At 42.1% G+C, this 22,756-nt stretch overlaps 1 protein-coding gene and 1 long non-coding RNA gene across 7 annotated transcripts; one reads left to right on the plus strand and one right to left on the minus strand.

Moving 5' to 3' along the window:
- Positions 1 to 564: 564 nt before the first annotated feature.
- On the minus strand, positions 565 to 8,192 carry LOC112176215 (loganic acid O-methyltransferase). The gene is made up of 3 exons (XM_024314034.2): positions 8,095 to 8,192; positions 1,232 to 1,882; positions 565 to 983 (listed from the first exon to the last, which is right to left on the minus strand). Exons 1-3 carry the CDS (start codon positions 8,185 to 8,187, stop codon positions 888 to 890), a joined length of 840 nt encoding a protein of 279 aa, XP_024169802.2. The 5' UTR covers positions 8,188 to 8,192; the 3' UTR covers positions 565 to 887.
- A 426-nt stretch (positions 8,193 to 8,618) lies between these two features.
- Positions 8,619 to 15,161, plus strand: LOC112180465. Of its 6 annotated transcripts, none has more exons than XR_005803095.1 (13): positions 8,619 to 8,773; positions 9,449 to 9,586; positions 9,922 to 9,969; positions 10,078 to 10,147; positions 10,353 to 11,355; positions 11,458 to 11,508; positions 12,290 to 12,442; positions 13,017 to 13,065; positions 13,721 to 13,777; positions 13,949 to 14,005; positions 14,095 to 14,250; positions 14,669 to 14,750; positions 14,838 to 15,161. It is a non-coding gene; the product is annotated as an uncharacterized LOC112180465 (long non-coding RNA). The 6 variants fall into 6 exon arrangements; XR_005803097.1 differs by having other exon boundaries at positions 10,353 to 10,400; XR_005803094.1 differs by having other exon boundaries at positions 10,353 to 11,508.
- Positions 15,162 to 22,756: the final 7,595 nt, after the last annotated feature.

Genomic DNA, 22,756 nt, shown 5'->3' on the forward strand with positions numbered 1-22,756 from the left:
GCTGATAACGTGTTTAAGAATAATAGAATTGAAAGAGATTGATGAGAGAATTGTGTATTTCATTATTGAGAATAGAAGCCCTATATATAGGGATTACAAAGTATATGTTCTAATGATACAAGGAAAACTATTCTGAATAGAACTAGGAATTCTAGAACATTCTCTCAGATTACAATCATGGAACTACTCCTAATTTGATTAGGCACGCAAAGCTGATTTCCTTCAACACTTCTTCTTCTTCTTCTTCTTCTTTTTTATTTATTTATTTGTGTTCTTCGAATTGTATGGCATTTTTTCTTTTAATTGTGGACGACCATGGCTATTATATATATACACTACATCTAGTTCATGCTTTGATCCAGTAATCCCAATTCCCACGACAGAAAGTCAATTAAGGAAAGTGGAAGGCGGTAAATTGTTCTTCTTGTTTCGTTTTGCAGTTTAAGAATAGTATACATGAAGTTGTAGTTTTTTCCCAAAGCCCAAGTAATATAAGAGTTTGCAAATTAAGATCGAATATTTACGAAAGCTACTACAATTACATAGATTCATGTTTTGAGAGAGGTAACTAACAAGTTTATAATGCTGCAATCTTAGATGTCACTTATTCATATAAGATCAAGGAAATTCAAGCTACAAGCATGTTCAGATCAATCTGCTTTACGTCTAAGAACAACAAGAAAGGTGTCTCCAAGCAGTGTGTTAAGTACTGATTGCTCACATTTTTGTCGGTACAAGTCGAAAAGCTCATCTAAGATTTCTTCTCCAAATTGCTTCTTTATCATCCCCTCCATAGCAGCTCTTACGTGAGAAGCAATCATCGGGGATATTGAAAGAGTGTCGTGTACCAAGGGACGAGGTAACTCTGCCATTATGTCTATGCTAAATCATCCATTTCGTTTGACAGCAACTTCAAGTTCTTGAGGTGACATGGAATACACAGGCATGTTAAATGAATCCACCTTCTCTTCGCTAACAACTCCCTGCATAAAGGAAAAATAAACACATAGAAGGCATAAGGATGTGCTGTGCAATCCAACATATTAACAACATGAATTGCATTTTGAATAAAATCTGCATTGTTTGCTAGTTAAGATTAAGTTATGTGTACTAATAGCAATTTATCCAAGCTAGGGGACTATAATTAATGGTAGCTATAGTCGTTGAGTTAAACAAGCTAGGCATTTGTTCCCTTTTTAAAGACATCATCACTGGATCAATCATGGCTTACCTTTCTAACCAAGTCCATGAGGCAAGATCCAAGAAGTTCCAAGCCCACAACAGAACGAGAATGAGGAAAGCCAGCGGGGCTGCCTGGAAAAGTAAGTAGCATCAGTCCTCCATGCACAGTTTCTTGCGCCCTAGCATGCAGGAAGCATTCCATGTCCTCGGCATATTGAGCTTTGTAAGCCCTCACTACTTCATCTGTGGAGTTTGAGTACCAGATGTGTCCTTTATTCCAAGCAGGACTGTTTCTATCCATCACTGCTTTCGGTACTCTTGAAAGAAAATGAATGCCATAAGAAGAGTGAGCAATGTGAATGGAAGCATTAGGAAATAACCGGCCATAGAAAGAACCCGGCACACCAGCTGCATAGTATCGCCTGTTCTGAGGGAGGGACTTGAAGAGAATGTTAAAGTCATTTGAGGTATGATCATTAAAGAATACTTGAAATTCAGGGATTTGAGAATTCATTCCTTGCCCTTGGTACTTGAGTTCCACAGCTTCAACTATGTTTTCAACTGCGAAAAATGTATTGGGTCCAACAGAGCAACCCAGGTCTGCAATTTTGAAGGAGGTGGAAGATGACGAGATGTCTATGTCAAGCTTTTCTGCAATTGCCTTTCTTATAAGTTCTTTGGCAACATCCAAAACTCCTTGCTGCAAAAGCCAAGATTGTTACTTCAATTTTTTTTTTTTTGGGCAAGTGTGACAATGCTACTTTTTTTTTTTGGAGAAGAGTGTGACAATGCTACTTTGAGTCGAGAGGATCCACAACACTTGATTTTTCTTTTCTTTTTGTTTTCCCTAGCCAGGTTTAACTATAAGAACTGAGAAACTATGAAGGTTCAAACAATCAGATAAACTAACATAAAACAATTGTTTAGAAAATAGATTCTGTTTGAGCCCAAAAGTAATTTTGGCGAAATCCTTTAGTGGGTCTGAGCCAGTGGGCCGATACCCGCGGCCCAAAAAATGAGACTACACGGATTTGGGTTGTGATGTTGCTTATCCCGTGTTTCATAAGGAGATATCATCCTTAATTGCATGAAGATATGAGCGCTTGTGAGGGCGTGAAGATATATTTGCAATTAATACGTGTGTATCCTACTGCTCGCATCCAGCGATCACATCTAGGATTCTAAGAGGCGATTAATCCTTGCCTACATTCTAGCGGCGACAGAGGAGGATAATTATTAATTATCGCTTACGATAATATCAAAACTATTAAGAGTTTTGATTTGATTCAAGGCCAATAACTGTGGCCTAAAATATAGTATTCCATTCATATTAGGAAAGTGAATCTGCAATAGCCTATATATAGAGGCTAAATACGATACAGAAGGGGACCTTTTGACCTTTAACCTCTCTCGAATCAATCAATCCCAGCGATTACAAAGCCTCCCCGGAGCAAATCTTCAACCTCGTTGAAACCCGGTGACCGCGCGCCAGTCCTAGTCTCTTCACGAGCCGACTGTTAGCATCACCAGATCAACCCGACGACCGTACTTCCAGTCCCAGTCTCCTCGCGAGCCGACTGCTAGCACAACCGCCACTGTTACTTCCAGCGAAGCAAGGGTAACGCCCTCGCACCCAGCGAAGCTAAAGTCACGCTTTAGCAAACCCGTGCTTCTCTCAAACTTCCCAGTGATTGCTCTGCTCAGCCTCTCAACGTTGAGTATCGATTCGGTGAACACAAAGAGACCACAACCAAAGCCCTTACCCGCGTAAGGCAAGAAGTCCTTTTCCTAAAGGCAAGAAAAGAACCCTGTGACGAGGTTGGTGCTCTCCTCGTCCACAGCGCTTGAAGAAGAAGTCAGGTCACGGGACTACCCCAACGACTGCACCCCGCGGTGCTGGCACGCCTGCGCAATCACTCGCTCAAAAGAGACTGTTTGCACACCAGCTGGTTTTGGAGCCAAACATTTTGGCACGCCCAGTGGGACCTCAAACTAGGGTTTCTTTCTGAACGCAACCATTGGGAAGCCCAGCGATAACCCTTACCAAAAAGGTTACGCTAGCTGCCCAAAGCATAAGACCTCCAGTTACAGATCGCATTCTCGTGCGGACTGTCGTGGTCTATCTGAGGAACAAGTGACGCAACGATTCTCTCTGCAGACTCAATCATCCAGTATGTCAACTTCTCAAGGTGAGAATCGCTCGGCCGCAACTGAAGGTCAGAGCGTCAACACTAATCAGGCCAGCGAGCCTGTCAACCCCTCCACTGTCAACACTGTAGTGGAGGGTGAAGAGGAAGAGGCTTTTGTTTCGAAGCCTATCCCGGAAGGAGCAACCATCGATGAGACTATCGCGATCCTTATGGAGAATGTCGAGAACCATCGCAAGAAGATGGACGCGGATCTCGCCAGAGTAACTGCAAAATCAGAAAGGCTCCTCCGCGAGTTTGAGCAGCGCATGACTCTCTATGCGGAGAACACCAAGCAGCAGGTCACACAGACAGAGGGCGCCTTGAAAGCGCAAGCTATAACTATCGCTGCCGCACAAGATGAGCGTCATAAGACAATTCTGAACGCTATAGCGGATCATTCCAAGCAAACCACATCAAACATAGCCGATCTCCGCAAGGATGGGGCCAACTTGGCAACTGAAGTGGTTATGCAGAGAGCCGAATTGAACCATGCGAAGGAGGTGATGCACACGGCTTTAGGAAACCCTAATACTATCCTTGGCTCTCTTGGCCAGCCGTCCGGTTCAGGCAAGTACGTGCCACCAAATCAGCGCGACAAGGCCAACCAGAACGTCGGTTCTTCGTCGACGATTGTTGCTACTCCATCGAAGAACAAGGAGCAGGCCTTGGTTATTCCTGGCAGCAAGGAAAAGACTGTTTCATCAAGTGGACAGGCCGCCAAGAAACATCAAGCCTCGAAGGGTGTAGGAGCTGCGTCAGAGCCTACGACTTTCGTCCAGTACGACAGTGACGGAGCGGAAATAGTATATCAAGAATTGCTAGGAAACTATTATGCGCTCGACCAGACTGGCACTCCAATCAAGATAACCGCTCTGTCAAAAGAAGAGATTATCCCTGCAGTGACTCTCCAGCCAAAAGCGGCTACCCGCATGGTACATGTCGGGGAAGGATCAACAATGGTAAACCAGGCAGCCCCTGGACATACTGTTCACCGAGCTGCGGTGATACCCCCTCCTCCTCCTGGTCCGGAGTACGTGAGACGTGAGGAGGTAAAGGAGATGATCAGATTGGCAAACCCTAGAGCCCAGCCAGATGGAGTGTACGAGGGACCTTTCCTGCCACACATCATGCTCGCACCTTTCCCTCGAGGTTATAAGAACATTATTTTTTCTACTTTTTCAGGGGAAGACACGGAAGATGCGGCCACTCATCTGGCCATATTTAGGGTGCAATGCGGCCAATATCAGAATGATGACGTCCTCAAGTGCAGGATCTTTGGTACCTTCCTATCCGGCGCTGCCTTCAGATGGTTCTCCAAACTTAGGCCAGGGACAGTGACGGATTGGCTGGCGATGGAACTACTTTTCCGGGAAACATTTGGGAATATTGAGCCTGAAGTAGATCTGGCCTCTCTTACTCAGATGGCCCAACAGCCTACAGAATCAGCAGTCTCTTATCTTCAGCGCTTTCAAATCCAGAAGGCCAAACTGAATGTCATTCTGCCCGAAAGGGAGTTGGTCAAGTTAGCGGTTAAAGGCCTGGAACCCCGGCAAAGAAAGAAGCAGCATGGCAGCATGATACAGTCGATGGGAGAACTCATCACCGAAGTAGGCAGTTTTGAGCATCTCCTTCGAGAGACAGATGCAAGGAAGAATGCTTCCAAAGGAACGTATGTGCCCGGTAAACACCGTACGGTAGCGGCCCTGAGCTACCAGCCGACCACTTACGACCCTTATTATCATCGCGGTACTGGAGAGGTGAGCCAGGACGATGAAGAGGATGAGGATAATGATATAGCAGCCTACGAACTGACTGGGAAGAAAAGCTCGTCTTTGAAACAGTTGAAGATTTCCAAGGAGCCTGTTAAGCTCAAGTCAATGGCCTTCACTAAGCCGGAGTTCGCGGCATATACCTACGATACCAACAAAGCGCACGAGATTCTCGACAAAATGATTGCTGCGAAGATGGTGAAGACTGATTTTGGGCCGTTTCCGCGGCCAGAACAGTTGAAAGGAAAGAAATACTGCAAGTTCCATAACCTGTGGAACCACAACACTGCGGACTGCGTAAAGCTCAAGGACCAAATTTAGGTATGGCTTAATAACGGTAACTTGCAGGTCGAAGCTCCAGTCACCGCGACGGCACTGGTGGATGTGGACCCCTTCCCTGATACTGGGGTCAATATGGTCAACGTAGACTGGAATAGAAAGCAGCAAAGGAAACCAACGCTGGATTTGGCCACGAGCAAACAGGGTCCTAAATCCACCGCAGGTGAGGCATCTGCTAAGGATAAAATTGCGACGACCAACCAGGCCTCACCCGTGGTTCTTTGTTCGCGATGTAAAGAGGAATGTGGTATCCAAATGCCACATGAGGAAGTCGAGCAGACATTTTGCTTTGGTTCCCTGCCACCAGTCAAGTGGGCTTCCCCGTCGCGGGACTATCAGCCTACCAGCCCGAGGGAACGGGAGAAAGTGACATCACCACCACCCCCCAGAGAGTCTAATTTATTCCTGAAATTAAAAGCAACCGCGAACGAGCCAAAGCAGGAAAAGGGCAGAAGCGGCTGCAAAGATGTCTTGACCAAGCCCTATATACCACCTGCAGCAGCTAATCCTATCAAAGAAGGCAGATGGTACACCAGGGAAAAGGGGAAGGCAGTGGAGATTACCACCGCGAGGAAGATGGAAGCACAGATCAATAGTGTGGGTGATACCTGCAGCATTCCAGCGACCTAGATCTCGCGCCCGCACCTCGCGATACCAAGAAGTCTCCTGTGCACTAATGGAGGATGGCCAATTCCCTATCTTGGCTCGATGGTTTTGGACACCCCAACCGCTAAAGTCTCCGGGAGTCTTTCGGAGGACTAGAATAGGCCGTCGGACAGGAAGACCGTACATGACGATGGCACCATCTGGGATAACACCTTGCGGTGCTGAGCCTAACCCGGTGTGGTGATCGAAAAAACGAAGGAGTAGGGGTCGGTGAATAGTGGTCTCTAGATGAATGCGAGCACCGATACTGGTGCCCCAGGTCCGAGCAGCCGTTTCGTTCAATTCTTCTTCCTGATCGATGATGATTTTCTTAGGGGGAGCCATTTCTGGATCTTTTGCAAAGAAGATGGAGCAGAGATGGGTTTTTCTGGGTTTAGAGTTTGCAGGAGTGTCTGATGTGACAGGATTGCGGCTGCGCGTTTAAATAAAGAATTTTGTGAGGGAAACGATGCGACAGAAAGCGTTTCACAAATGAAGGGACGCGACCCTCATTAATGGCATCGTTTCAAGCGACCGACACGTTTCTCTAAGTCCCCTTCAATCAGTTGCATTTTAGCAGGCTTGATTTCGGGGCCTGGGGGGCAATGTTTGAGCCCAAAAGTAATTTTGGCGAAATCCTTTAGTGGGTCTGAGCCAGTGGGCCGATACCCGCGGCCCAAAAAATGAGACTACACTGATTTGGGTTGTGATGTTGCTTATCCCGTGTTTCATAAGGAGATATCATCCTTAATTGCATGAAGATATGAGCGCTTATGAGGGCGTGAAGATATATTTGCAATTAATACGTGTGTATCCTACTGCTCGCATCCAGCGATCACATCTAGGATTCTAAGAGGCGATTAATCCTTGCCTACATTCTAGCGGCGATAGAGGAGGATAATTATTAATTATCGCTTACGATAATATCAAAACTATTAAGAGTTTTGATTTGATTCAAGGCCAATAATTGTGGCCTAAAATATAGTATTCCATTCATATTAGGAAAGTGAATCTGCAATAGCCTATATATAGAGGCTAAATACGATACAGAAGGGGACCTTTTGACCTTTAACCTCTCTCGAATCAATCAATCCCAGCGATTACAAAGCCTCCCCGGAGCAAACCTTCAACCTCGTTGAAACCCGGTGACCGCGCGCCAGTCCTAGTCTCTTCACGAGCCGACTGTCAGCATCACCAGATCAACCCGGCGACCGTACTTCCAGTCCCAGTCTCCTCGCGAGCCGACTGCTAGCACAACCGCCACTGTTACTTCCAGCGAAGCAAGGGTAACGCCCTCACACCCAGCGAAGCTAAAGTCACGCTTTAGCAAACCCGTGCTTCTCTCAAACTTCCCAGTGATTGCTCTGCTCAGCCTCTCAACGTTGAGTATCGATTCGGTGAACACAAAGAAACCACAACCAAAGCCCTTACCCGCGTAAGGCAAGAAGTCCTTTTCCTAAAGGTAAGAAAAGAACCCTGTGACGAGGTTGGTGCTCTCCTCGTCCACAGCGCTTGAAGAAGAAGTCAGGTCACGGGACTACCCCAACGACTGCACCCCTCGGTGCTGGCACGCCTGCGCAATCACTCGCTCAAAAGAGACTGTTTGCACACCAGCTGGTTTTGGAGCCAAACAGATTCAACCATCTGATTTTGTAGCATTCTTAGACTATCTCAAGTCCTAATAGTAAAGAAGAAAACCAGCATAGTAGAGTTCTTGGCGCTATCATCTCCACCTTCCATTGGTTCTGCTTCAAACATTAATCTAATGGTCGCAGCAAATTATTTATTTATTATTATTATTATTTTTTCAAAACCCAATGACGCCGGTTTAAGCTTTTATTTAGATCGCGAGAAATAACAGAACAGAGTTCCAAAACAGATTTCAGCCTTCGCACTTCCAAAACGCAGCAAATTCGAACCCTAACCCAGAAAAATGATAAAACTTTAGCAAAACCTTGGTATGAACAAACCTGGAAAGTGGAGTTCTTGGCATAGCTGTTGGGGCCATCTCCACCAATCATAGGATGTGCTTCACAGACTTTACTGGTATCCTCTGCTGCCATCTTTATGTTTCTCTCTGTCTCTCTGTATATTTCATAAGGGTCACTGTTAGTTATATGTACTGCTTGATAATTGACACTGACAAAAAGACGATATGAATTATCAACAAAAGAAAGAATGTGAGCCACGAAATTAACCAAGTAAAAGTCAAGGAAATGTCATTGGCAATGACGTGGTTTTGTGAAGCACATGGCCTATCTTTCAAGAAATGTTCTCTTTCACTTGGTTTTAAATTATTTCTCAGATCTATATTATTATTCTATTCTATGTATAAAGGGAGAATAACACTGTTGCACTATTCCTAAGAAGTGTCGGAAAAGCCGTTTTTGTCCTCACTGTTGAGGAGAATATCAACACGGTGGAAAAGTCATTTTTGTCCTTGGTTTTCTCAGTGTTTGGATAGGGATGGTCGTCGGTTGGAATTCAGCCACTCAGATCAAGGAAAAAAAAAAGCAAAAGAAGAATCGAAGAGAGGGGAAGATCTCGCTGATAATTAGATCAAGATCAAAAAAAGCAAAAGAAGAGAAAAGACGGAAAAGAAGAATAGAAAAGAGGAGAAGATCTCGCCGAGAATAGACCGGCCGGAAGGTATTTGTTTGATTTTTTATTTTTTGGTGGGTTTTTTCTTCTTTTGTTGGATGTTTTTGAGGACGGTAGTTGTTTTTGGATATTTTGAATTAAGTGGACGATGGTTCGATTTGTTATTTGGTGAATTGATTTGTATGGTTTTGGCATTAGATTAGTTGTGAATGATTTCATATGGTTAAATGTCTCAGTTACTCTGTATACAAACTCTATGAAATCATTCACCTTTCAAACTCACCTTTCAAAGATACTGACTGAATATACCAAGAATATCCCTTCTTCATCTCTACATTGGAAATTATCATAAAGAAAAGGGACTTCAATATGCCAATTAAGGTACCCAACATTATACATGTCAATTATGACCTTCAACTACCCATTTTAAAAAGAAGTGATAGTCTAAAACAAAAGAAGCATACAAATCAATTATGACCTTCACCTTTCATTGTTTTGATGACTATCAATTAATTCCATGGAGATTCAAGGTTGCATGATGAGCTCACCACCAAATTGAAGCATTTTTTTTTTACCCACTTCAGTACAGCTATATCAAATATGGTCAAATCGTGACTTATTAATGGAGCTGAAAATGAATAGGAGAGGTTTGGTTTTCAAAGCTTATTGCGAGATTTGATATAAAATTTGGGATTTTGAATTTTTGATTTGATGTCATCGTAGGTCGCTGGGGTGGGAAAGAGAAAGAGGAGAGATCCAACATTGTGGTGGACTTCCGGGGGAAGGTTTGAGTTTGTTTCTGGAGAGGTGGTTGCTAAAATTTTGATCGAGTTTGGGGGAGAGCTTTCAGCAGGAGAAGAGGTGTGTGTTTGATTTCGTTTTCTTTCAGTTGTCTAAAATTGTGGTTTAATTTGATTGAGTTTTGTGTCTCTAAATTTTGTGTATTTTGTATATTAGGATGTAAATGAAAGTAATCTTCTTTCTTTGACCAAATAAACTAAATTTCTTCTGGCTAAGCACATATATGTATGTTTGTATACAGAGTAACTGAGACATTTAACCATACTGCTTCTTTTGTTTTAGACTATCACTTCTTTTTAAAATGGGTAGTTGAAGGTCATAATTGACATGTATAATGTTGGGTACCTTAATTGGCATATTGAAGTCCCTTTTCTTTATGATAATTTCCAATGTAGAGATGAAGAAGGGATATTCTTGGTATATTCAGTCAGTAGCTTTGAAAGGTGAGTTTTTTATTTTTAACTCAATTCGCATATGATCATTCAAGGCTTCAAACTTCTAAATCTGATTCTCAAAGTCTTGATCTTTTGTTGCTTTTGGTTTACTTGCAGCACCTGTGTATTCAATTGGACCAATTTAGGAGTGGAGTGCCTTCTGTGTAATAAAAAGTTTCTGGTCAAGGTAAGTGTTTTGATGCTCTTGATTAGGTTTTTGTGGTTGGAGATGGTCAATTTCCCTAAGAGTTATTTGATTTAGGTCTGAAGTTGTTATCTTTAGCATGTGTGTGTAGTTGCATATGCCTTTGATCAGGTTTCTGGGTGGGAGATAGTAATTTTACATAAAGCTTATTGTATATGGACTGAATTGTATTGTTCTTTGTGCGTAGTATGAAGGAATTCCTGGGAATGGAGTAGCTTGAACACCGCTTATTATGGTGGAGTATCATTAAAATGAGTTGTGTTGTTTGACATATATTATCAAGAACCCCCACTTATTGTCAAAACAAAAAGAAAGTGAAATGGTTAATTGCTTTTGGGGGGTAACAATGAATATAGAAGTCATTGCCTACAATAGCTCTTTATGTGAGTGGACATAATGGGGAGTGCAATTTCTTTCTGCTGTTTCGGATTATATAGTGCATATTGTTTCTGTTTCATATTTGTTAGTTGATTACATGGAATGAGAACCTGTAGGCTGTATACTGCTGGTATTAAAAGGAAAGTCTCTGATCCTATGTACTGTAAATATTGACATTTAGAAGATTAACATTTCTCTGGAATTTTTTATATGTTTTGGCTTATTTATTTGAATACGGTATCAGTTTGCCACAAAGAACTATTTGGTAGGTGGAAATTTGAAACACCAGTTCATCCATATTCTGCTTAGTGCTGCTTTCCTTATTCTACACACTACATCATTCTAGAGTTGTATACAGAATTACAGTTGAATTAAAAATGGGTTCATAAACACACTCAGTTGAACAAGTCAAAGATAATAATCTATGGCATTCTGTACATACTAGAACTGTCTATTTTTACTTAAATACTGAGACCAAGAGAAGGAAATACATTCATGACCCTTATATATACCATAGACTTCCATGTCATCAAAAGAAAAGAAAAAGAAAAAAAAACACTTCCATGTGCTAAACTAATTAATAACATCAGCTTGGATAATGAGGTTAATATAAAAGTTTCCCTTGGATTTTTAAACTATTGTTAGTCATTTCATGATATTAATTATATCTATTTTTCTTTCCGAGCTTAATAATGCTCCTGTTGTGCTGAGAGGATTTGAATTTAGCAAACTTCAGGAAAACTATCAGCAAGTTTGTTGATTGATTGAACCAAAGTATAGAAATAGGCAATTGATTAGTCCTTGAAATGAAGGTAGTGCCCTTTTTAAATGGCTTTGTTCGGTATTTTTCTCCATTTGATTTTGATTAGGTTTGTCTACCTATATATAAAGTTTTTAATTTACTGCTGTTATAGGTGTGGACTGTTGATAGAAGTTGAGTCTCACTTTTGGCATTTCTCTATCAGGTGACATTTTCTCTTTCCTCTTTTATGTTTTTGTAATGTTGTTTTTAATCTCTAGATTGTGTTTGTTACTTATTTCTTTTTTTTTTTATCCTGTTCTGTCGTTTGTGTGAAATATATGTTGTTATTTGATGATTCAGTTTTCCCCTTTTTTTTTTTTTTGGATTATGCGCCTGAGTTCATGCTATGGTATTGTCTGTCCTTTACATGGATATGGCGTTTACAAATTATAAAAGAAATCTTTTTTTTTTTTTGGCCTACGTCATTGTTCTAAATTGCATTTTGTCGGGAGAGAGGAAATGGATGTGAAACGGTTGAAAAAGTGTGTTTCCTTCTGTTTTGAAATATTGTTTTGATATTTATGAACATTATTATTTTTTAAGCTGAATCTAAACTTTATTTTCGTGTAAATTTGGTGTTTGTTTCGGGTTCAGTGTCTACTCACTTTAGTAACAAACTGTCAACATTCATAACAACAGCAGCATTAAAGATTGCTATTCACTTTTTCTTGCATTAGTAAGGACTTAGAAAAAGATACTGAGGGAGAGACATACAGCAGTGGTATACAAATAATCAAAGATTTGTCTAAGAAATTTGAAAAGTGGTAGGCATTGACAAAAAGCCAAATATTTCTAACTGGTCTAATTTTTGAAGTCTATTTATGTGAGTTTTTGTTTAATTGTGCACAATAGGCTGAAGTAGACAATGGAGCTGAGGAGTATTTTCCTATGTATTAATTTACATTTGACTTCAACTTATATCAATCTTATGAATCCTGTATCAGATGACATCTATCAATGGAAACCGGGAACTAGGAGTATAACACTCGCTGTATTTTCGCAATTGCTGTGATTCTCTAAGATTCTCAACTTTCCGGCCTCAATTTATCAAACAATGAGGATCGGTTTGTGCTTCAGTCTAAGGCAATGAGAATGAGGTAATTTTACTTGCTTTTGGTTGAAAAACCCGATCATATGATCGCATGCCTAATTTCAAGGGCCCAAATGGGACAAAGAGAACAAATATACATTGCATGTTGATAGGATTTGGTATCATTTGGAACTATATATTCACACACTGCACAACTGGTATTAAGCATGAAAATGAACTATATATTGGGTTGGGTTCATTTGAAATTTGATTACTGAAAATGAAGTTAATGTGGAGTCTTTTTGTTTTGTTTATTGGTTTTTGAAGGTATCAATTGGAACTGTCGGAACTGTGTAAGAAAACTTAGGAGGAGAACATAATTGTGTGTCTGGAAATTGAATATAGGGATATGACCAACTCAAATTAATTTTACAGTCTCAGATTAGGTGGAAGTTTGAAGGTTCAAGACTTGAATGCCATAATACGCATCTTTGGGATGCTGAAAACATGACATGATCTTTCCCATGTCTATGACTTGAAAAACTCTTAATGTTTACGAGTTTGAGCTGTAGCTTGCTGGTTATATATTCATGGGATTGATTTGCTTTCAGTGTTCTAATTTGTTATTTTGTGTAATGCAGCAAAGGGTGACAAGTTGTTGGCGTCGCAAAATGCAGAGAGCCATCAGAGGTGTGCTATCGGCTTTTCTGTATCTTAAATTGATTGAGAAATACTCATTCTGTTAAATTGTTTGTTCTCTTTAATAAGAGCTATATGGTCCGCATATATGTGTTTCCCATGAATTCATTTCTCTGCATCCTTTATGAAGGCAAATTTAAAATCTGTTGAAAGGAAGGTAGAAATAACTGATAATGAGTATGCATAAATACAACTTTTTGAATGTGAAAGGTTCAACTTATTAGGAATTTCCAAATTAAATCAACCTCTCTCTCTCTCTCTCTCTCTCTCTCTCTCTCTCTCTCAACAATTCATTGTTTTTGTTTTTCTAGACTACAAATGAGAATATGGAAGTATTGGGAGAAAGAGACAAAAATAGTTGCATACCAGTTTAGTAATGGTAAATTGGTTCAATCTCTTCAGTTAAAAGCTAAATGCATCCATTTCTTCAACATCATGATTCATTTGACTATGCAAATCAATTAGTTAGTTTGCAGGCTGACTTTCTTTACATATCAAGTGTTCCTACAAATTAAGCTTCTGTGGCCTATACTTTTTTTCCTTTTTGCAATCTATAATGTCATCTCAGATACCGGTCGACAAATTTTTAGCTTTCTTAGTCGCTAGAACTTCTTGGATTATACCTTATAAAGTGGTTGCATTGCAGATTCAGAAAGGTTTAGGTATGCAAGGGATACATCATTCGAAAAGAGTCATTTGCATTGTACGTAAACCACTACTTTGAAGTTGAGCTTTATTGCATTGTTAATAGGAATTTGTACTTGCAATTGTTGGATTTTACAAAGAATTAACTCAGTAATGCATGGAGTATGTAAAAGCTATGACAACAAGGTTTAAGGGTATTCTCCTTTTCTTATCGGGTGTGCTTCTTCAGACAATTTTTCAGGTCAGTTACTATGAGTACCTGACTCTGAGGCATGGTTTTATCTCTGTAAGTAAAACAGTTCGAAAACTCATTCTCTTACGTTTACGAGGCCTTAGGTCAGCCTGAATCTCAAATTCTATGGTTTGTGATTTCAGGCAGATTTAGCACTTGAGATCATTTATTCTCATGCTAATGGGTGAGAGAAGAGGATTTGGCAAAGGACTGGAAACTGCGCTTGAAGCATCTTCGTACGTTGTACTTTATGATTTTCTGAGGAGGTGAAATTGGTCACCCGAGACCATAGGAAGAAGGTCATTTTGTTGAACTTCGTTGTTTTCTTTGGTGCTTTTTTGTTTCTGATTGGTTCAAGACCTGCTATTGCTGAATATATAATTCTATTTCAATTTGTTGTGAAAACTAGAGAAATCAGGTCAGGAAAGTTTGTTTGTTTTTTTTATTTTTTTAAAATAGGTCAGGAAAGTTATGTGCAAGGAGTTGGAGAGATATTTTATTTAATATATTATTTGTGTCCTTGATAATTGATTGTGGGAAATAGTATAATCTTGAGTCAATTTGATTCTAATTTGTAGTTTTGGCCTGGATTTCTTAAGAGTAGCTTGAAAATTGGTTATTAAATTTGATGTATAAAATTCCCATTTGTTTTTTTTTTTTTTTTTTTTCAGGCAAATTTAAATGTTGAAGAGCCTAACATTAAAAAATAATATGCAGGCATAGATAGACGGAGAGATATGAAGCTCATTTATGGAACAAAGGGTCTTGGAATCCAACACAAAGGAAGAAGGGAAAACAGGTAAGTACTTAATTACTACACTGCTCAAAACCACTTAATTGTCAGATAAACATATCTTGAATCATCCAACACAAAATGTATATGCAGGGGCTTATGACAAAGAAGAATCCACAACAAAAGCATATGAGTTGGCAGCACTCAAGTAGTGGGGAACATCAACTTTTACAAATTTTCTGGTGTCGGATTATGAGAATGAAATTGATCTGTTGAACACTAACAAAAAGAAGAGTACTTGGCCTTTCTAAGAAGCTAATTATTCATCTTCAAATTAATAAGCAGTTGAGCAGCCTACTTTAACTGTTGTAAAAATTTCAAGAGATGAATTTGATCTATCTATTTACTAATTATTTGATAGTTTTTTGTTCAAACCTGTTAAATATCAAATTCATACTAAATTGATTTCTATAAATGAGTGGATGCAAAATGACACATCTTTAATTTTTCATTTGTGTTTGATTAAGTATTTACTAGCAATATATAGCTCTTCGTGTACCCTTTTAAATTTTAAGGCAGTTGCAATTTCAAAGGAATTGGAAACGAAAACCCATTTTAATGTTTGAAAAAAGTAAAGGTCATCACAAGGACCCAATAGTGGAACAAGAAGAGGAAGAAGAAGCTGCATATATACAAAGTGAAAATGGTAGCGAAGCGCGGGCTGTATGTTACTCGTGTATGTAGTTATATACTGACTCAAATCTAGATTATCTACAGAGTATAGTGCTGACCAATGGCTTGAGTAGTGATGTGCCAGAAGCATGTAAACTACTGCTTCAAACATTACTCTACTGGTCTCTCTCTCTCTCTCTCTAATGAGAAGTTTGAGATTTTGTGTTGTGGTAGCATTGTTATGTACATCTACTTGATGCACAGGAGATTAATTAAGTAAAGTGGAAGAACTCTACTGTTATTTTTTATACTTAAAGTAAGTTCATTTTTAGATTAGTATCTTGTTATTTTAGCTTAAATTGACTCCAGTTAAATTATTAAATTTCATCTGACTTTTTTGCCACCTGATCCTGAGATTGTTCATTACATCATCAGTTATGTAAGACATGACTTAGACAGGGCCTTAGAATATCAATATTGCATTAGCCAATCTAGAGAAAGCCTCAAAAGTCTTAAGGAGGGAATATTCAACTCATTATCATTACCACTAATTGTTATTTATGTACCTACACAAGGCCTTAGAAATTAGATAATGTTGCATTAGCCAAACTAGAGAAAGCCTTAAAAGTCTAAGCAGGTGTATTCAACTCGGATTTTGAAAGATCATTTGATCATGGATGTACCAACCTTGTTACAATAGGTAAATATAAGATCCTCTTTTTTCTTTTGTTTTTGGTCTGATACATATAAGCTTCTCTTGAAAAACTACTACTTTTCCTGTAGGTTAAAAAATTGGGCGAAACCTCCTAAAAAATTGATAAACAGTGGCTGAACAGTGAAGTTGTTGGCATAATTGTCAGGGCCATCTCCACGTTGCATTGGTTGTGCTTCAAACACTAAATCACTGGTTTTATCGATCTGCTGCCAGATCTGTGTGTGTTGGAGCTAATGGACATTGATTTTGTATTTTTCGTACGTTGTTAGTTTTCTAGATCTGCTAGTTGATATTAGATATTTAGATTTTTGTTTCCAGTATTAAACAGACTTTCTTGACCATTTGTACAAGAGAAGAGTACATTGAAAATGATGGAACAATCAATACCACTTATTCGTTCAGTAGGATTACTTTGTTATGGTTTCACTATACATAAACTAGAGAAATCTCCTCTATTTATTACTCACTACTTGCTGTGCGTTTGAGTAAAACAAATAAACTAACAGCTTTCACTGATTCATAGACGGAGGTGGAGTCTTCATATTTCTTCCCTAATGTATCAAAGAACTTGTTTGACGCGAAAATCCAGTATGGTACAAATTGTCTCTTTTGAATACGCGAGCGTGCCAACACCGTGGGGTGCAGTCGTCGGGGCATCCCTTAACTTGACTTCTTCTCAAACGATGTGGACGAGGAGAGCACCAACCTCTTCACAAGGTTTTTTTCTCTGCCTTCCAGAAAAGGACTTCTTGCCTTACTGGTAAGGGCTTTGGTTGTGATCTCTTTGCGTCGCCGAATCGATACTCAACGTTGTAGGTTGAGCAGAGCAATCACTGGGAAGTTTGGAGAAAGCACATGGTTTTGTAAAGAGTGACTTTAGCTTCGCGGGGGTTGCGAGGGCATTACCCTTGCTTCGCTGGTAGTATTAGTGGCAGTAGCACTAACAGTCGGCTCTTGGAGAGACTAGGACTGGAAGTACGGTCGCCGGGTTTCAACTCGGTTGAAGGTTTGCTCCGGGGAGTCTTGATAATCCAAGGGATTGATTGATTTAAGAGTTGTCTTTGATTTGTCCTTGAAACCTGGTATTTATACCTAGGGTTTCGACTGTTCCTTGTCATAGAAGGATTATTGATTGAAGTTTCCGATTCAATCTCAGCTACCTGACTCTAATAAGGGCTCGTTTTCCTTATGGGTTTTGGAATGGGCGAAGCTGTAACCTAATTCCAAGTAGACTTATTTTTGGGCTGCAGGTATCGGCCTACTATGCTAAATCCACTAAAGGATCTTACCAAAATTACTTTTGGGCTCAAACATTGCTCCCCAAGCCCTGAAATTGGTCCCGCGAGAATGTAACTGATTGAAGGGGACTAAAACGACATGTCTGATGACCGAAACGATATCATTAATGAGGGTTGGGTCTATTCGCTTGGCAAAACGTCTTTTTGTCGCATCATTTCCCTCACAAAATCTTTTATTTAAATCCCGCAGCCACTCCAAACCTGTCACATCAGAAACTCTTTCAGTTTCCTAAAACCCAGAAACTCTTTTGTCCCAAACAATCCTCCTTATAGAAACCCAGAAATGGCTCCTCCAAAGAAAATAGTTATCAATCAGGAGGAAGAGCTCAACGAGAAAGCTGCACGCTCTTGGGGAACCGGAATTGGTGCCCGCTGTCGTATCCACACCAATATCCAGAGACCACTGCTTCTCAGGCTCCCAAATCAACATGTCGGACGGGGCCGGCACCGCGAGATTCCATTCTAGCCGACGCTATTGCCCTCTACGGCCTACCCATCCGTCGACCCATTCCTATCCTCCGAAGGACCCCTGGAGATTTCAGCAGTTGGGGTGCGCAAAAACATAGAGCGAAAATAGGGCACTGGCCATCCTCGATCAGCACGGCGGAGCTTTCTGGTATTGCGAAGCGCGAGCGCGAGATCTGGCTCGCTGGAACGCAGCAGGTATTACCCAAACTATTGATTTATGCTTTCGCCTTCCTCGCGGTGGCAATCGCTCGCCACTCGATGCCTTCCTTTGCTTTTGGAATACTGCCACCAACACCTTCGATTTCCGATTTGGCCAAATGAGTATTACATTATTGGATATTCTTACTATTATTGGATTGCCCATCGATGGTGAGCCCTATCTGCATGGCTAATTCAATTCTGACAACTTCTCATCAACCAAGGCCCAAACTGGTCGCGGCGTTCATAGCAGCTCCTATCTGCGGTGGCTGGCCTATTACCACAAAGAACACAATGCGACTGGTGGCATTGCTTTTCTGGAGTATTGGCTCTGCAAGTTCATCTTTTGTATCTCCACCAATAAGCCCATTGGTCCTTGGACTTTCCTGGCCACAGCCCTCTACAACGGCCGCCTCGTGGGGTTAGGACAACCAGTATTGGGTGCCCACTACCGTACTCTATACCAGGCCACCATGCATCCCTTCGAGACTAGCATTTCTGGCCCTTTTTGGATCCTTGATTTCTGGATTCAAACTTACTTTCCATTCTTCCGCCGCGACGATATTTCATTGCTACCACCGGCTGACGCCCTTCTTGGTCAATGGCTTTGTCGCGAGGCGAGGTACACATCCCCACCCTATTCTGAGTGTTTCTCATATTTGTACCTCCTGCACGAAATGCCTTACTGCGACTTAGTACTCAATAGGAGATTCCCCACTCCTCTTGAAAATGGGTTCCTTCCTGGGGCTCCTAATTATAGTGATCGCGCGCGCTTGGCTTTTCGCCACGCGATCTCTTGTTCAGACATTAGGCTTGCTGCTGATGAACTCAGTTATGAGCTTTACGCTCCCAACCACTTCGCTCGCCAGTTTGGTCTTATCCAACTAGTGCCATTCCCCCTCTATGATGCTTGGAACTACAACACTTCTTGGGGCAGAATTGGCCCCACTACTGGGCTTCCGCCAGTGCAAAGCATGCTTGCCCTGGTCGATCTCCTTGATTGGGCTAACAATATCGCTCCTGTGGATGGGGATGCTGAAAGGTACGAGCAATGGTGGTCAGAAGTTTCCATCAACTGCTGGGGACAAAGGGATGACGAGCTCTTCGATTCGCGACCATTTTTGAAAAGCTGAGATATCCTTATTATGCTGATACCGATTTACTTGCTCGCTTTCCTGAAGATGAGGCGCGACCTCCGCTACCTGAACAGGTTCAGTGACCGGCGCGAGCCCCTCGCCCGGTCCAGGCTGGGATTATCATTCGTGAGCCTGCCCAAGAGGTAATTGTCTTATATTTTTTACTTTCTGTCTGCTTTTCCCCTTTTAACTCACACTTTGTTGCATTAGGGAAGTGTGCCACCCTCTGGCGGTCATGCAGTTAATGCTTCTCCGGCCACTGGTCAGGCCGCAGAGAAGAAAGCGATAGCGACGTAGCCTGAAGTCGAAGACTCTTCCTCTGACGATGATGACCCACAAACAGTAAGGCTCTTGTCTTAAAATCTCATAATTCTGATATCTTCTTCGAAGCTTATTTTGACTTTACTTTAATCCTGACAGATTGTTGCTGCTTTAGCCAGCAAACGTAGTCGCGCTGATCCCCGGACTGATCCATCGGCAGAAGATGAACCAGTCGCTGATCGACTGGTAATACTCATCTAAAATGAGCCATGACATTTTGTTTTGTTATGCATGACTCTATAACGCTCCTCCTCTGCAGGTTCGTCGTAGGTCATCAAGGCAAGTTGGGGAAGGATCCTCCGCTGCTGGCAAAGGTGTGTCTGGTTCGCAAGTCCAAGAGCTAAATGTTTCTAATAATCCTCCCTCCCTCGCAAGTCCAAGGTTCGTCGTGGGATGCAGTTGGTTCTGGTCCCAACACAGGTTATAGATGACAGCTCGCCTGAGGTTGAAGAAAGAATGTCGCTCCCAGACACATCCCACGAGCAACCAACTACATCCCTCCTTCTGGGACAGGCAGCGCCTGATTCAGTTCCAGCGTCCAGTGAGATTGCCCAGGAACCTGTGCCAACAGCAATTCTTCGCGAGCCACCTGTTGAAGAGGTACCTCTCTTAACAAAATGTTTTATCATTAACCCCTGGCTTGGTTATTCTGACAATGCCTCCTTCTAGGACCCAAATGCTATTCCAAACGAGGAAGCGGCTGTCATAGCCGGAGAGATAGTGGCCGAGAATCCTGCTGAACTTGTCCTCGATGTGGTTGGTCAGGAGCTTGCCCCCCAAGCCATTGAAGTCGGGGGAGTAGGGGAAAACCCTGAGCCATTGCCAGAGGCAGTACCTGTTGCGGAGCCTCTTGAGGCCCCTCCTGTCGCTGAGCAACCGCGTCCGTCCACTTTAGAACGGCTAGCTCGTGTGCTCGAGGTGACCCCTCCTGGGGTCGTAGATGATGCCAGAGAAGGCCTTCGTCTCCTCCTGGGCCCTGATATTCTGATTCCTGGTGCGCCCGCCAGAGTTTTGGAGTATCTGAGGGTACTTCTCAGCGAGGGGGCTATCACTGAAGACCAATTTCAAGAGGTTGACCAGCTGCTGCAGGATCTTCCCCAAGGGCTCAATGAGAGGGCGGTTGCGACCGCGCAAGCCAGGCAGACCGAAACACACTACCAGACTCTTGCTCAACAGACAGACATTGCGCGTGATTTCTTGGGTGACCGGGCTAATCTCATCAGGGATCTGACTCTCGAGAGAAACCACCTGCGAACCCAAATCCAGGATCTTCAGGCCCAATTAACTGATGTGACGGCTAGGCTTGCCCATGCAGAACCTCAATTGGAGCAGCCCCTTGCCGCTTTCGAGACGCTGACCCATGACCTGGGCCAAGCTCGTGTAGCAGCCCAACATGCCGCACAAGCTGCCGCTGATGCTAGCTTTCGCCTGGATGAACTTTTCCTCCGTCTAACTCATGCAGGCCGGGGACTTTTAGGCCTCTGATATTAGGCCCATTAATTTGTATGAACAATATTACTACCAATAAATTAATTATTTAGCCCACTTTGTTGGCCCAAATTTCTTTTATCTCGTAGGCAATAGCGCTGTTCAATTCTTGCTTTAACTGCACAAAAACAGTTTCAAAAAGACAATCTCGAAAAGGAGCAGTTACCTCCTTGGAGACCACTCTCTCGTCCATGCGTATTCAATTCTGTTTATTTCCGAGATCTCAGCATTGAATTCTATTGATATTCCCATTGATGGCGTTGAAACATCTTCAACTGCCCATATCCAAGGGTTGAGGCCACTAAGGCAGGCCTCTATAAATATCAATACTTTGGAAAGATGAAAACTTATGCAAACATGGCTTACCCAGAAATGACCTTGCAAGCCTTTCTCCTCTTCCTTCTATCTCTCAAATCTTCTCCATACGATCTCGCCCTTAGCCTCTAGATCTTAGGCTTTATGGCTTAATCTCACTGCCTGGGTAGGCCTTATGGCCTAATCTCAGGCAACCTCGTGTCTTTGGTCCATGAAAGCCTGGATGGGACATCCTAGGTTTTGGGTAGGTTGAAGAACACGAGGAGCTCCTAACACGGGGCACCACATGCTGGGGAGTCCCTCTCCTCATATTTCTCTGCGCGGAGCAAAGCGAAGAAGGGCAAAAGGCCACTCGAGGTCGATCGTTCTTCTTCCGCGGCCTACCTCCGGGGTCTGATGAACCGACTTCTGTTTTCCCCTAGAGGTAGGTAAGGCAACTGGACCGCACTCCAGCGCTGATTCTGTCTCCATCCCGGAGGATAACCAACTGGAAGGGTTGCGATGGATTATTTCCTTCCCTCTTCTTCCAGTACAAATGATAGCAGCTGTGACTCAGATCAGAGGAGGGTGAAGAGAGGAAGAGTAAGAGTGAATATCTCACCAACCCTTCTTGCCACAAGATCCGGAAGCTCATAGAAGACATGAATCCTTATTAGTTGTTTTAGCCACTTTCTGGCTTCGTATATAGTTAATGTAATTTTCTCGAACACATTGTCTTGCTTTTGGCCGCAAAGCCACTTCATGAATGAAAGATTCGAAATTTTCTTATTTGCCAAAAACAATATGATATAATAAGGCCTCTGGTATAGGCCCTTACACACATTCCTAACACATATTGTCAAGGATATGGAACGAAAATGTATAAAAAATTTGCCAGATGAATTACTGCAAAAATAATGGCCACTATGAAGGCCTTTATGCATAGAGTGTTGCCCCCTAGTGTTCGTAGGTGGAGCGAAGACAAGTGAACGAGTCCACAATGAAAAGGCCTAATTACAAAGGATGAAGCGAGCCAAAGGACACTATGTTTTCCCCCCTGTCCTTGCAACGGAAGAATCTGGGGGATCTTCAAATTCCCAAACGCTGGGGTAGTATTTCTTTAAGAACCTGCCATTGATAGGGTTGCGGTGGAGGTCGCCATCCAAATATTTGAGGTGAAAAGCCCCACGTTCTAGAATTCTATGAATCACAAAAGGCCCTTCCCAGCGTGGGGTCCATTTACCACGACCGATCAACTTCTCACCAAATGGAAGGACTGCCTTCCAAACGAGCTCGCCCTCTTTGTAATTGCTGCCGTGAGTTCTCTTATCGTAGGTGCGAGCGATGCGTTGCTTCTCCATCACTAAGTTGTCCAAAGCCTCTAAGCGTTGTCCGCTAAGGTCTTCGTGCTCCGGCCACATGGCCTGGACGTAGTCATCACCAATCAAATGATGTTGATCTTGGACGCATAGGGAGTGAACA

This window comes from Rosa chinensis, chromosome 7, assembly GCF_002994745.2.
Source record: "Rosa chinensis cultivar Old Blush chromosome 7, RchiOBHm-V2, whole genome shotgun sequence".
NCBI classification, from domain to species: domain Eukaryota; kingdom Viridiplantae; phylum Streptophyta; class Magnoliopsida; order Rosales; family Rosaceae; genus Rosa; species Rosa chinensis.